Genomic DNA, 15111 nt, shown 5'->3' on the forward strand with positions numbered 1-15111 from the left:
AAATATGTAAAGATTGGCAACACTGTTGAGTAGAAAGTATATACAATTTCAAGAGTATACATGTGTTGTGATGGCGCTGCTGTTGTTGTGTCGATAACTAACCTATAATTGATTGCGTGGCGTCTAACAGCAGCCGCGCCTGGTATATTTTTTAAATTTAACTATTAAATATATTATTTATAGTTTAAAAATTATTAAATTTTAACATAACAAAAGAAATCACAATGTGTACAAATATTCTGTGCAAATGTTAAATTTTAAATAGTTTATATTTGTACAACAATGTGTATGATTCGATTTCTATGTGTATAACTTTATCTGTTGAGATATACAGCTTACTCGTGTGTCAGAGATTAGTTTTGTTCAGTTGGCAGTAGTATATATTACATATATCACACGAAGAAGGGGTGAAATTGCATAGTTATAATAATAAAAAAAAAACCATCAAGTTTTAACAGAAGACATTGATTATCATTGGTATAATTGTGTAATGGACGAATATGATTGGTGAAATGAAATTGAACCTTAGTTGATATACTTACAATTTATTCAAGAGATTGTATGTAGATTGTATTCGTCAACGATCAGTTTTAAAAAAAAAAAGAACGCATAATCAATTATTGTGGAAGATAACATATTTAGATTATCGGTATTTCTACCTTTTAAATAATCAATTGGTGAGTTTTGTCAACTAAAAAATGAATACAACTTATCTATACATATTTTAAGTGTTTATCTTTTTCTTTCAATCACTCTTTTTCACTCATCTTCATCTTTTCATACTCTCTTTCTCGCTCACACATACATACACATACTATTTCTAGCTGTGATTCGTTCGCTTTGCGCGTGAACAGGCGAAAACAGGAAAAACAGGTACGCGACAACTGCCACGGGGTTTGCAAGCAAATTTCTTAGTTATTTTCGAGTGATTGGAGCACAGTGAAAAATAGTTTAAAGTGCCATTGTTGAAAAATATTTTTACAGTTTAGCTTTAGTAAATGTGGAATGGTTATTTGTGGTGATTGTGAAGGGATTTGGTCCGTGTGGCAGCATGCCCCAGTCCCGGTGGGATTTATGTTGTCACATAAAAATAAATTAACTGAACAGCATCAAAAATCGTTAATCAGTTTGAGGTATAATTAGTTTTATACGTCTTATCAATTGCATTTAACTGATTTAATTCATACAAGTAGAACGATAAGAAACTGAAAACTAAATACATATGAAAATCACGCCGAAATTCCTATATATCTAGCTCCGGTTCAGTGTTGACGTTCTCGCTCATACATAAAACCCTAAAAACCTGATTGGCGGATTGCTCTCAGCTCTCTTACCTGCCAATCGACAAGTCCTGGTTTTCCACTGGATTCCAGTACTAGTAGTGTGGAAAAATGATTGTTTTGAGAATTAGTTCATATGTCAAAATAATATGGCGATGTTTTTGAATCATTAGATGTCATTTATATAGGGATATATTTTTTTATTTTTACTTATATTAATCCTGTGATTAATAGCATAGTTAATTTATAAATGGAGTGTTCCAACCTATAAAATGATTCATGAAAAATTGTGTCAACTATATTAAGTATCTCACGGTTGATTAAATTGATAAAAAATTAATAAAAAGTATCTGTATCTCAATTGGATGTCATGGAATTTTCTTATAAATGTCGACTTCGTGATTCATAACATGAAAAGTGTATTTAGCTTTCTAATTGCTCTACTGTTCTGAGTAATTCAATTTTTATGAAAAATCATATTTACCGTGAAATTAAGAAAAAAAAAATTATTGAAAATTTATTTGTCTAATGGTTTTAATTGTTTTTATTTTATGTTTGATTACAGATTTCATCCTTATTTCTAAGATGATTAAACGATCATTGTATTGTGTAAAAAATAGTCGAAGCTGCCTATCGAAAAAAACAGTCACTTATTTTCCTACAATATTAATAAAATCTACTGCCTGCTGATAATTGATTCATCTATACTTTTCAATGAACTTAAATGGATACCATGACAATAGTTAAAATTATGTTGAGCTGAAAACCCTATTTAGACAACTTATGTGTGAAATCTAGTTCATCAAACTTTTATAAATTACAAGTAATTAAGAATACTTTAGTGACTATAAAACTATTATTTTAAAATACTAAAAATAACTTGGAAGTAAGTTAATGTTTTTTACTTAATTCATTAACATAACACAGATAAGTGAACAAATAGTTGATTGAAAATAAAAACAAAATAAAAAAATATGGAAACAATATGCGTGGTTGAGTATTCAATATCTCGAATAAGAAAAACGAACTGTTTGAATTAACTGATCACAATGTACGAAAAAAATTTACAATATTTACATCAATGCTTAGAAGTTACATTCAAACAAAAAGAAGAAAACGACGAAGAGGCTGTATTTAAATATTTTATGGATGATAGAGGACAAATATACTACTAACCCTAAAGATATCAAGGTATTTATTTTTATAAATCTCTCCTGGTCATTTTTTTATCTTTATAATAAATATAAATATTTATCACATTTCTAAATGTGTGAATTTTGTTTACTGAAAATATCAAACATCTAAACATAAGAGTTTATTTTTAACATCAGGCTGCCATTTAACTACAGCTGCTCAAAATTTCACATGACACATACATAAAATAGAATAAGATATCTGCCAGTGGATAGATTTTGCAGAAGTTGTGATAATTAACGTTAAAATAACATTTTAAAATTTATTTTTTAGGGTTAACCGTCATGGAAAGTAGTATTTCTGGTGTCGTTCAAGTGTTCGTGGGTGAATGGAGCCCAGAATATGAAGCACTTTCAATAAAAGCAACTAAACAAACAACTTCTGCTGAAATCGTAGAATGTATTATTGAAAGGCTTGGTCTTGTAGATGGTACTATGTCAAATGGATACGAACTTGCCGAAGTTGTTGGAAATTCAGTTGGTCAAGAATGCAAAGAAAGAAGACTTGGACCATCAGAGTGTCCTGTGGCACTTATGTTACTGTGGCCCAAGAGTGTTACTCAACAAGAGTATTATAGGTAATGCTGACAAATTGATAATCATGAATAAAATTAATATGAGTTTCAATATTTATAAATCAATAATTGCATTAAATTTTTTAGATTTTATTTGAGAAAGAAAACACCCGACTATTTATGGTCGGACAGTAGATTTCCGATGGATCCACAGCTTCTCAAAGATTATTTCAACAGATTTTTATATCAACCAAAAGACAAGGAATATCCTGACTTGTGCCAATTACCAGATCTCAATGAACAAACTTTACTGGACAATCTTCGAGCGAGGTTTTTAGCAGGAAATATTTATACTTATGTTGGAAGCATATTAATTGCTGTGAATCCCTTTAAATTTTATCCTATTTACAATCCAAAATATGTCAAACTTTATCAAAATCGAAGACTTGGTCCTGATATACCTCCACATATTTTTGCTATTGCGGATGCTGCCTATCACTCAATGTTAAAAGAAAAGAAAAATCAGTGTATTGTTATTAGTGGTGAAAGTGGTTCAGGCAAAACGGAATCTACAAATTTTCTTTTACATCATTTAACTGCATTAAGTCAAAAAGGATCACACGGTAGTGGTGTCGAGCAGACAATTCTTAGTGCTGGACCAGTTCTGGAAGCCTTTGGAAATGCCAAAACTGCTCATAATAATAATAGTAGTAGATTTGGTAAATTCATTCAAGTTAATTATAAGGAAAATGGAATGGTCCATGGTGCTGTAGTTCAAAAATATTTATTAGAAAAATCCAGAATAGTTTCACAAGGAAAAAACGAGAGGAATTACCATGTATTTTATTATTTACTCGCTGGTGCAAGTGAACAAGAACGTCAGTTATTGCATTTACAAAGTGCAGATCGTTACAACTATTTAAATAAAAGTGGTTGTTATGGGTTAGAAAATATCGATGAACGACATGAATTCTCAAGATTAAAACAATCCATGGAAATGGTTGGATTTACGCCAGAAAAACAGAGAAGGCTATTTGCAGTTTTATCAGCTGTATTACTTCTTGGTAATGTGGAATTTCAACCGAGAAAGTCTTATCATCATCATGACGAGGCTGTAGGTGTCAAGAATCCAGAAGTAGTTGCTATTATTTCAGAATTACTGCGAGTAAAACAGGAAACTCTTCTTGCTGCATTGACAGCTAAACGCGCGCGAGCTTCTGGAGAGACTTTAGTTATCAATTATCGATTACCAGAAGCTATTGCTGCTAGAGATGCAATGGCTAAATGTTTGTATGGAGCTCTCTTTGACTGGATAGTACTCCAGGTATAAAAAAAATTTTTTTTTCCAAAATTACTTATCAAATTACAATGTATTTATATCGTCTCTTATATATTTTTATATCTTTAGGTAAATCATGCTTTACTCTCCAAAAAAGATACCTTACGTGATCATCAAGGCCATAGTATTGGAGTTTTAGACATCTTCGGTTTTGAAGATTTCAAAACATGCAATAGTTTTGAACAACTTTGCATCAATTATGCCAATGAACAATTACAACACTATTTTAATCAGCATGTATTTCAATATGAACAGCGTGAATATAGAAGACAAGGAATAAGATGGACTGATATTGGATTTAGTGATAATTCTGGGTGTCTTAATTTAATCGAAGGCAAACCAAATGGACTCCTTTGTCTTCTTGATGATCAGTGCAATTTTCCGGGTGCAACAAACGAAACTTTACTACAGAAATTTAATTCTGTACACAAAGACAATCAATTTTATGAGACTCCTCAACGTCGGGAAGCAGCTTTTGTTGTGCGACATTACGCCGGAGCAGTGAAATATCAAGCAGCAAATATGAGAGAAAAGAATCTTGATCTTATGCGACCTGATGGTGTTGTTGGAGTATTAAAAAACTCGTCCTTGGCATTTGTGCGGGAACTAGTTGGTGCTGATCCTGTTGCTGTATTTAGATGGGCGATATTAAGGGCATTCTTTCGGGCACATTTTGCATTTCAGGAAGCTGGCCGTGCTCATCGTCATGGCAGAGGTAAATTCATTAAACAATTAACATTTAAATACATTTCATTGAGTGCCAAATTAAATATTCATAATTATTGTTTATTTTTCTAGCTGATGGCAACAAAAACTCCGTTCAGAACCGATATCGTACACCTAATGATAATTTAATCAGGTAATAATTCATTTTTTTTTTTTACTCATATCACTTTTTAAATCGAAAAGTTATATTTAATAATAATAATATATAAAATATACATTTATAAGCTTTAAAATTTGTTTGAACATTCGGATTTGTTTCTTAATTATTAACCAAATTAATAGATTGAATTTATATTAGTTGCATTATCTTTTGTCTCTTATAGCCATCTTGTGACGTTATCGGCTGTTAATCTAACTATTAACAGAATTGCGTAAGTGGTCTTTCGATCCACTCTAAATGTTTTATTACCTTATCTTGACGAGTTTTTTGATATTATTTTCTTACGCCGTTTGTGTTGCATATTAAAAATTATGGATTTACAATTAGTCTAATAATTTTATTTTATTTTTTATTTTTATTCAATTAAAAATTAACAGCTACATTACTATGAAAAATTAATAGATAAATAATGTCTATGGATTTGTAAATCCATATAAGTCTTTAGATTATTTAACTAAATGTTTTCAAAAATTTTCACTACCACATAGTTTATGTCCGCACCTTGACAATTTCGATAGATGTAACTAGATCATTACTTTCATTATGGCAATCATTATTTACAACCTTCCCTTCAAGGTGCATCATTGTCATTCATTATTCAATCAATCATAATAATCATAATAAATTCAACTGGAATGTATTCTATTATTTAAATATCAATCATAGTCAGGGGAGAAAAAAATTAATATTGTAGAATATTAGTAGAAATGTGCTAATAATGAATTATTTGAATAATTTAAATAAATAATGCAATGAAATTTTTTTATCTAAATTACGTTAATGACGGAAGTTAGATAAAACTTTAAAAGGAAAGAATTACAACTGAAGAATATAAATTTAATAATTTGTATAGTACCAAAGTAAATTTATTTCACATTTCAAAAGACATCAATAGTATCTATAAACTTTTTAATTATAAATTTAATAACTTTATTGTTGTACTAAAGTTTTATTACTATTCCAATACTTGACTGAACCGAATAGAATTTATTTTCTACTAACTTTATTTTTTATTATTCTTCTTTTCAACACATAAAAATTGATTATCATTAAGTTATTAAAAAAAAAAATCGTGTATCACTTAATACTATTTTTTATTCAATGAAATAATGTTTTCAAAAAAATTTCCATTACACAAAAATCTTTTATTTATCTTCAATAATTATTTCAATTATTCGAGTTATAAACAAAAGCTGTTCTTTATCACAATTAAAATAGAATATTAAAGAATTTAAAAAAAAATTAGTTTTCGGAAATTCGGCTAAGCATGATAGCATTTTTCAGTTTGCACAAACATAATCGTCCGCCAAGCTATCAGAAGCAGCGCAGTATCTGCTTGCCACCAACAACTCCTACCGCCACATTAACCGCCACACAAATTGAAAACAACGACAATGTAAACAACAACCGGCTATCCTGGCCGCAATTTAGAAATATTAATCAAACTCAACACCCAATGAATATAACGCCAACCAAAGGTGGTTACGTTTTACGGGTCAGGGAAGAGCAGCCTATTAGTAATAATAAATTCAGACGAGATACTCACACGCCACTAGAGAGGGTGCTTCCTAAAGATGAAGCAAACGTCATGGAACGTGCTAATCAAATTGTCATGTATGTAATTGATAATTATCGATAAGACATAAATAATTGTATTTAATAAGGTGCCAGGATTTTTATCTCTAATTTTGTTCTGGGTGGAGGTCTTACTTGTTGATTCAAAATATGCGGTAAACGGTTAGCAAATAATATGAAGATAATTATATTCAATTATTTATTCATTTATTACAATCGATTTAAAATTTAAAATTAAAAATATTTAAACATATGTATGTCATAAATATCACAATCGTTATCACTCATTGATCATCTCCATGATATATATTATCTCGAATCACTTTTTTGTTGCATGCCCAATTTTTTATAGTTATTGTGCAATTTTTTTTTAGAGTAAAAAAAGAATTTTTTTATTATTAATATTAAGTCGTGTGTGAGGTTGCACTTTTTTAATATTAATACACTTTTTACTCTTTACACGTTATTACACTTAATTATATTTTTTAAGTTTTGGGTTCCGATAATTTACTTATTTATATAGCAGTTAATTATGAATGGTCAAAACAGTAATTTTTTTGGTGTTAAAAAATATGATACATCTTACTAATATCTCAAATCTCTAATCATCAAATGCTACCAATTTCTTTGGCTCAATATTCAATAAACACTTAGAAAATAATGCAAGTCTTAATATTCTTCATACTAATGATACTCAATTAATCATAGTGTATAAATTAATGCCTTGCTTAAGTAGAATATCTGCTTCATTATATAATATATATAAATTATATTCTTGCAAATTTCTAGCAAATAAACCAATTTTTTGTATTAAATTTTAAATAATGTATTATTAATTGAGAAATATTTAAACTAATATTTGATATTTTACAGGAAAAACAAGTCATTTCGACCACGTGAAAGAGGTAAAAAAGGTTTAAAAAATCTTCAAACGGTCAAAACACTTGCTGGAAGAACACAGAGTTATGGTACAGGTCCTGGAAAAGCAAGAAAACAACCAATGACAGTATCTGCTCAATTTCAACATAGTCTACATAGTCTTATGGATACTCTTAATCAAGCAAATCCATTCTTCATCCGTTGTATTAAAAGTAATTCTAATAAAATTCCTAATGAATTTGATGAAGAAACTGTTCAAAGGCAATTAAGATATACGGGAATGCTTGAGACAGTAAGAATTCGGCAAGCAGGATTTAACGTTCGATTAACCTATGAAGAATTTATTCAACTTTATCGTATGTTACTTCCAAACGGATTAATAAGTTCACAAAATGACGTTAGAGACTTTCTATTAACATTGAATCTCAATAAAGATAATTATCAACTGGGTAAAACGAAAATTTTCCTGCGAGAATCGGAAAAAATAAAATTAGATATTGAATTACATCAGCAAATTATAACAAGCATAACAACTATTCAAAAATGGTTTCGTGCTTGTTTAGAGAGAAGAAAATTTTTACGAATCAAAAATGCTGTTGTATTAATTCAGTCATTCTGGAGAATGGTTATGGCACAAAGAATGGCTGCAACTGTTCGCGCACGAGTGGATGCTGCAATTCATATTCAAGCTACGTGGAAAGCTTATAAACAACACACGTGGTTTAAAAAGTTTAAATCATGTGTAATATTATTTCAAGCTCATGTGAGAGGTAGAAGAGCTAGAAAAGCTTTTGCTGAAATGAAAAGACGTCAACAAGTATCAATATGTAAAACAGAAACAAGTACCGAAAGTTTTACATTTGAAGAATGTAAAAATATGTTTAAAAATCAATCTAGTGCTCAATTAAAATCTACAACAGAACCATGCCCATCACCACGACGATCTGAAGCTTATCCAAGTTCAAGATTAGAAATGATACATCCAGAATCACCAATAGATTCCAGTATTTCATACTCAAAACGTAAATTAACGCCAAATAAACGAACTCTTAATTCTCGTGATGTAAAAACTTCCGATATTCTCAGTCAAGAGGATAATAGTCTACGTAAAGGTAGTTTAGAAAGTCTTGCAAGTCTCAGAAGTTATGAATCACAGCTTAGCATTGATAGTTCTGAGTCTCATTATTCCCAAGAAAGTGTTAATTCAAAACCTATTCCAAGTGCTAGAACAAAACGTGCTGATCAATCACCACTAATAAATACAGTTAACATAGGTATCGTCAATACTACAAGTCGATCATCCACTAATAAAAGAACAGATAGTTCATCAACTGGATATAGTGATGGTGATACTGATGGAGAAACTCCTAGTACGATTCAAAGTGCTCCACCAATTTTCAATACGAATGTTTCATCTTTTCACAGCTCTCGAGATAAATATCATCCAAGTGGAAATTTGTCTCAGAGTACAGGTGCAGAAATATGGCGAAAAAGAACTGATTATTCAACAAATTATATTGATATTGGTCAAAGTCCACAAAAAGTAGTAATTAGTAGATCTTCAAACACCGCCCAATACAGACATTTAACTGAAAGTCTTCTTGAACAAACGAGAATGGAACGATTAAATGAAGCATCAAATTTAAATATTAAAGTTGACTCAAATGATAAATTAAAAAATGAAATAACTCTCAAAGATCAAAGAAGATTAAACGAGACTACTGGAGAAAAGTTTGAGCCTAGTTCTCCTGCTCGACAAGTTAAAGATTTAAAAGAGTATAGTTTCTTGAAGAGACAAAACTCTGAAGGTGATACTTCAATAAAAACAGACATAATTGATGAATGCATAAATGTACGTAAGATATCATCAATCAAAGATGATGAAACACGACAGGAAAAGACTGAACCGGATGTTCCGGTACGAAGTGCAAGAAGAAATAGACCAGGACGTGAAGTTTTATGCCGGTCTATGGGCGAAAGTGTATCGGAAAATACTTCTAGTGATACGAAAAATATATTTTTAGGTACAATTAAAGAAAGTGATTTTAAATCTACTAGTGTTTGGTCGAAGAAAGATAATTTACCAACACGATCGGTCACTGATTGGCCTGTAAATAAAAATGAAACAGCATTTAAAGGACAACAAGTTGGAAAAAGAATGCGATCAAATGCAATAACAACATTGGAACTTCGAAGAAGAAATTCGGATCCTGCAACAAAAATATCGGGATTAGAAGAGAAGACTGTAGTGGGAAATAGTGATAAATTAGCACCAGGAATGAATCTCTTAGAATGGAAAGGTAATAATCTCTTTACTCTTGCTGGTCATCGATTTAGAAAAGTTGCAAGATTCGCCAAAGAAGATGTTTGTGTTTGTTGTCATGAAAAAATGGATGCATTTGTAACACAAGGATATAAGTGCAATGATTGTAAACAACTTTATCATGTTAAATGTATACAAAATGGAGGGGTATTAAAAATGCCATGTCCATTAGCTAACACACCTAACCGTAGAAAAAACAGAAAACCTATTATGAGAACTCCTTACGAATCTGCTAAACAAACAGTTGCTTCAAAGTTCAGTTTAACAGGTACATCAGCTTTTTCAGATAGTACTGACAAGATCATATCAGATGCAAAAGAGCTGGCTCTGATGCAAGATTTTATTACAAAAAAAATCTACATTATGGAAGGTCAAGAAGAGGGTAAAAAACCTAGTGAAGTTGATCGTGTTTTTAAACAAGCTTTAAGAAAATTTAAAGATGATCTTGTGATTACTTATAGTGTAGTTAATCAAGGAGGAGTTGAAGGAAATATTAAATATACAGATCTTATTGCTAATTTTCTACACGTTATGGAAACAGTTTGTAAGCAAGAGAACACTAGGGAAGACTTTCCTGTTACAATGGGCGTCAATGCATTTAGAGGTTTTATGAATGAATTCATGACTCAAGTAAAACCGGAAGCACTTGATAAACAAAGTAAAAGTAAAAGAAAAAAGGAGAAAAAACGTAAACAAGAAGAACCTATTAAACATGGTAGTCACATGTTTCAACTTACAATTATTAATATTCCAACTGCTTGTGAAGTCTGCACATCGTTCTTTATGTGGCCAATTGAAAGAGGACTTGTTTGTCAGAGTAAGTATTCTGATAATGATCTATTCATATTCTACAATAACAACCAAGTAAATTATTTTCTAGATAACAAAAGAGTATCAAATTGATAATTTTTTAATAATATTTATAAATAAATATACTTAATTATGTGGTTGAAAAAAATTATTTTTTGTTAATACTTGAGAAAATTTTAATAAAATTTATAAACAGAAAAATATATGTATACATATTTGTGTTTCAGATTGCAAACTTACTTGTCATAAGAAATGTTATATGAGAGCAGCAGCAGAATGTGGAAAAGATGGTACAATTCATGAGTTAAATTCTCGAAAAGTTTTTGGTGTTCCACTGTATAAATTAGATTGTGGTGATGGTAAAGTTCCTCTCGTTGTAGACCGACTGATAACTACTATAGAAATGCATGGACTTTATACTGAAGGACTTTATAGGAAAAGTGGTGTGAGTTCTAAAGTGCGTGAATTAAAAATGAAAATGGATGAAGGTGATTTAGAGAAAGTAGACTTTGAAAATTATCAAGTTCACGTTTTAGCAGCAGTGTTGAAAAGTTTTTTCCGTGATATGCCAGAACCTCTATTGACTTTTGAATACTATGACGATTTTCTTCATGCAGCCAATTTAACTGATCCACATGACAGAATCAGCACTTTATTCGCAATCTTAAAGAAACTTCCAAAGCCAAACTTCGATCTAATGGAACGTCTGATTGTTCATTTAGCAAGAGTGGCACTTCATGAAGTAGACAATCGAATGTCATCATCAGCACTTGCTATTGTTTTTGCTCCGTGTATTTTAAGAACAAATAGGACTCTTCCAGCACAAGATTCTCTTCAAGATGTCGGTAGACAAACCAAGTGCGTTGAGACAATTGTACAAGAAAAATTACGATTTGTCAGAGCAACACTTGCAGACATAAGTACTCTAGAGTCTGCGTGTCATGCCGCAACTAATCGACTTTCCAGTCTTCGTTCATCTAAAATATTTAGCCCTGAAGAATTAAGTATCACAACTTCTACAGATGGTAATAGGGGCAATGCTTCAGACCGTGATGGTGATAGGGGTGATGAAGAGGAAGCTCTTCTAGTTGGACATATTCAAACAATTCAAAAAGAAAAAGCTCTTCTTACTTCAACATTGCCAAGTCTTACTCGAGCTTCATCAGACGATGATCTATTACTTTCTGCTACCGACCTCGATGATGGATCTTTAGATGATTTACTTCCACCTTCAGCCGGTAAAAATCTTCATTCTTTCATTAAACAACAAAAAAATCATCTCTTTTTCATTTCCATTCGTAATAATTTAATAATGCAGAAATAATCACCCTTTTCTCATTATTCATGACTTTATTATATTTATTCTGTGTATAAGTTCACATGATGAATATTGTTTATTTTTTAACAAGTTGAGAGCTTCTATAATTTGTTTATCATCTATAACTTTATATTGACTTTAGCGTAATATAATTTAATATTGGAAAATTTAGTACACCGTATACAATAATAATTTTGCTAGATGTACTCTAGTAATACTTATTTTTATTGATACATACTCAAAGGGTATTAAAACAAAAACCACTTATTTTCTTTATAATTTCTACTGCGATACTTCTATACTTTTTTTTATGATTTTTAAGCAAAATTCAATAAAAAAAAAAAAGTAACAAAAAAATCTAGATGTAAATGAATTTCATTTTATTTAAAATCATTCAATTATATTGAAATTATTATTTTATATCAATAAAATTGAAAAAATTTTATAAACTTGTAATATACTAATTATGAAATTTATAAATGTGGACTTATTATATTTGAGATAGTTTTCAATGAATTTTATTACAATTATTTGTAAATTAATTCAATAAATATAAAAAAATTATACTAATTTAGTACTAATTATAAATATTCATTCATTTAAATGTATAAAATTTATATTAAAAATTAAATAATCGATCAAACTTATATCCATTAAATATTTTCAGATGCCTTGGTAAGGAAAAGAAATATTCATAGACAAAGTTCAACAGAAAATACATTTCCTACAATCATCCACGTCGATGAAGACATGGTGATGGTATGACCTGTTATTTGTACCTACAATGAAGTTGATTACCCAGCCAAGATTAGTTAATTTGTGTTCTTCTATTTAAAGTCAATATCCGGGCACATATAGCGCTATTAACTTGGTAGTAATTAATTTCAATAGTTTACTCGACATTAAATAAGTCTTTGAGAGTAAGTTGTAAATGAACGTCGAAAACAGTTTCGATATCGGTTCAGGAGGTTGTCGGAAGCAATAAGAAATGAAGAATATTTTTTATAATAAATCAATATTAATAACTCTATATATATGTTTTCTATTAGATGATAGAAAATTCTAAAATTGTTTAAAGCACAAAGATTGTGATTGAAAAAAAAAAATTAATACAATATTCGGTGCTTAAAAATTTTTTTTTATTTGATTATTATTATAATAATTATTATTTATTATTATTACTATTGTAAACTTTTTTATCTCTCTATAAATACGACTATCGGAATGATTGATCAAACATGCATTTTTTCAAATACCATACGTGTGAAAAAGCAAAAATATATAAAATATGTAATTTTATTTTATCTTATTCAAATTTTCATTTTCGTTCATAGCAAAAATCATCTCGATATTATCAAATATAAGTTTTTTTATAATATTATTATTATTTTATTTATAGTTTTCAAAATAATTACCAACATATTTTTAGTAAAATTATACTTTAAATAAAACGATAAAAGTTGGTATAACATGCTTCTAGTAACAATGAAAAAAAAATATTATTTTTGTTGCGAGTCTAAAGGACTGAATCATTATTTTCGTTATTTATATAAGATAATAATTGAAGAAAAATTATTAAAATATAAATGACGAGAGCAATTTGTTGATTTATTTGTTGAATAAATAGAAAAATTTGGTATAAAAAAAACAAAATAGTGAGACGATTCAAAATTTTGCTTAAAGACAGCCTCCAATTTGGCTTTCGCATGAAATTTAAGCTGCGAATTAGATAAATTATCAATTTCATTGCTTATTATGATGAAAATAACGAAAAAAATATATAAATAATGAGGATAAACCAAAATATAACGTGTATATATATTATAATATAATCTATTTCGTAATCTGTTATTATTGTTACGTTTATAAAATACGTTACCAAGATTATATTTTTTCCGGTAATAACGTCTTTAAAGTATGCTATACGATATTACCAAGAACATACGCAAATTTAGTGTTCTATAATCATTTTCAATTACGTGACGTTAGTTGAAATTGCCTTTTTTTACAAAAGAAAAAATAAATAAATAAAAACCATTTCTTTTCGCTATGATAAATATATAAAGAAATATATAAATATAAAACTATAATGATTATATGAATAATATTTACGTGTAATAACTCTCTGAACTCAATTTTATTTTATATAAAATTTAAAATGTATTTTGTATTTAATTATTAAGGACTATAATAATCATATTCATTATAAAATAACAAATTGTTCAAAAAGAAAAATAACGATAGAATTTAAGTTAAATTTTCATGTTAAAAAATTATGTAAACATACTTTTTCGTAGTAGTTTACAGAACAAAGTAAACAATTTTTTTAGTCGTGATTGAATATTGTTTTTCAATGAAAAATACAAAAATAAAACGATCAAAAAGAAATAACAATTAGACGATAACGCTTAAAATATGACATCCATAACTGGCACAAATATTAGAAACAAAATTCGTTTACTATAAAATAAAAAAAAGCTCTACAATGCTATACAAATGATTATGATAAAAAAATATGGCGAAAGGTCCAGTGCTATCTTTAATAGTAATCGAACAAATCGAGGTGTACAAAGTATAAGTTTTAATGAATAATGAATAATAAATGACGAAAGGCGCTTTGATAAATAACTTCTAAGCAGGTTTAACTTTCCTGCAATTCGACTGACATTTTACACACTATAAAATATTTTTTCTCTTTCATACTGCCATTGTTGCATATATGATTTTTCAATGCGAGAAACTCTTATTTCAATGGTGAAAATAAAACGTGACATTGCGCTTACTCAATTATTTGTATATCTCAATATAAAAATAAGTAAGTTCTGTACAATCATCAGAGTGTACAACATATATATTATTTCTATTATCATATCATTTAATTTTATTTATAACTTTTCATTAATACGAACATGTGTTAAGTAATTTTGTATCACCAATAATAACACATTAAGTGGGTGTTGTTAATATTTTTTACAATTTTTTTAGTGTGAATA

The 15111-nt window shown here is 29.0% G+C and overlaps 1 protein-coding gene across 7 annotated transcripts; it reads left to right on the forward strand.

The window, feature by feature from the left end:
* The first annotated feature begins 97 nt into the window (after positions 1-97).
* On the forward strand, positions 98-13368 carry LOC118069649 (unconventional myosin-IXa-like). Of its 7 annotated transcripts, none has more exons than XM_035087908.1 (11): positions 98-677; positions 825-1133; positions 1846-2471; positions 2748-3051; positions 3136-4312; positions 4397-5042; positions 5126-5186; positions 6498-6827; positions 7662-10807; positions 11028-12038; positions 12786-13368. In XM_035087908.1, exons 4-11 carry the CDS (start codon positions 2759-2761, stop codon positions 12881-12883), a joined length of 6762 nt encoding a protein of 2253 aa, XP_034943799.1. In that variant the 5' UTR covers positions 98-677; positions 825-1133; positions 1846-2471; positions 2748-2758; the 3' UTR covers positions 12884-13368. The 7 variants fall into 7 exon arrangements, with proteins under 7 accessions (XP_034943799.1, XP_034943800.1, XP_034943803.1 ...); XM_035087909.1 differs by lacking the exon at positions 825-1133 and having other exon boundaries at positions 1846-2103; positions 2208-2471; XM_035087912.1 differs by lacking the exons at positions 825-1133; positions 6498-6827 and adding an exon at positions 5377-5424.
* Positions 13369-15111: the final 1743 nt, after the last annotated feature.

This window comes from Chelonus insularis, unplaced genomic scaffold, assembly GCF_013357705.1.
Source record: "Chelonus insularis isolate UGA/USDA-ARS -01 unplaced genomic scaffold, ASM1335770v1 contig_41_pilon, whole genome shotgun sequence".
NCBI lineage: Eukaryota > Metazoa > Arthropoda > Insecta > Hymenoptera > Braconidae > Chelonus > Chelonus insularis.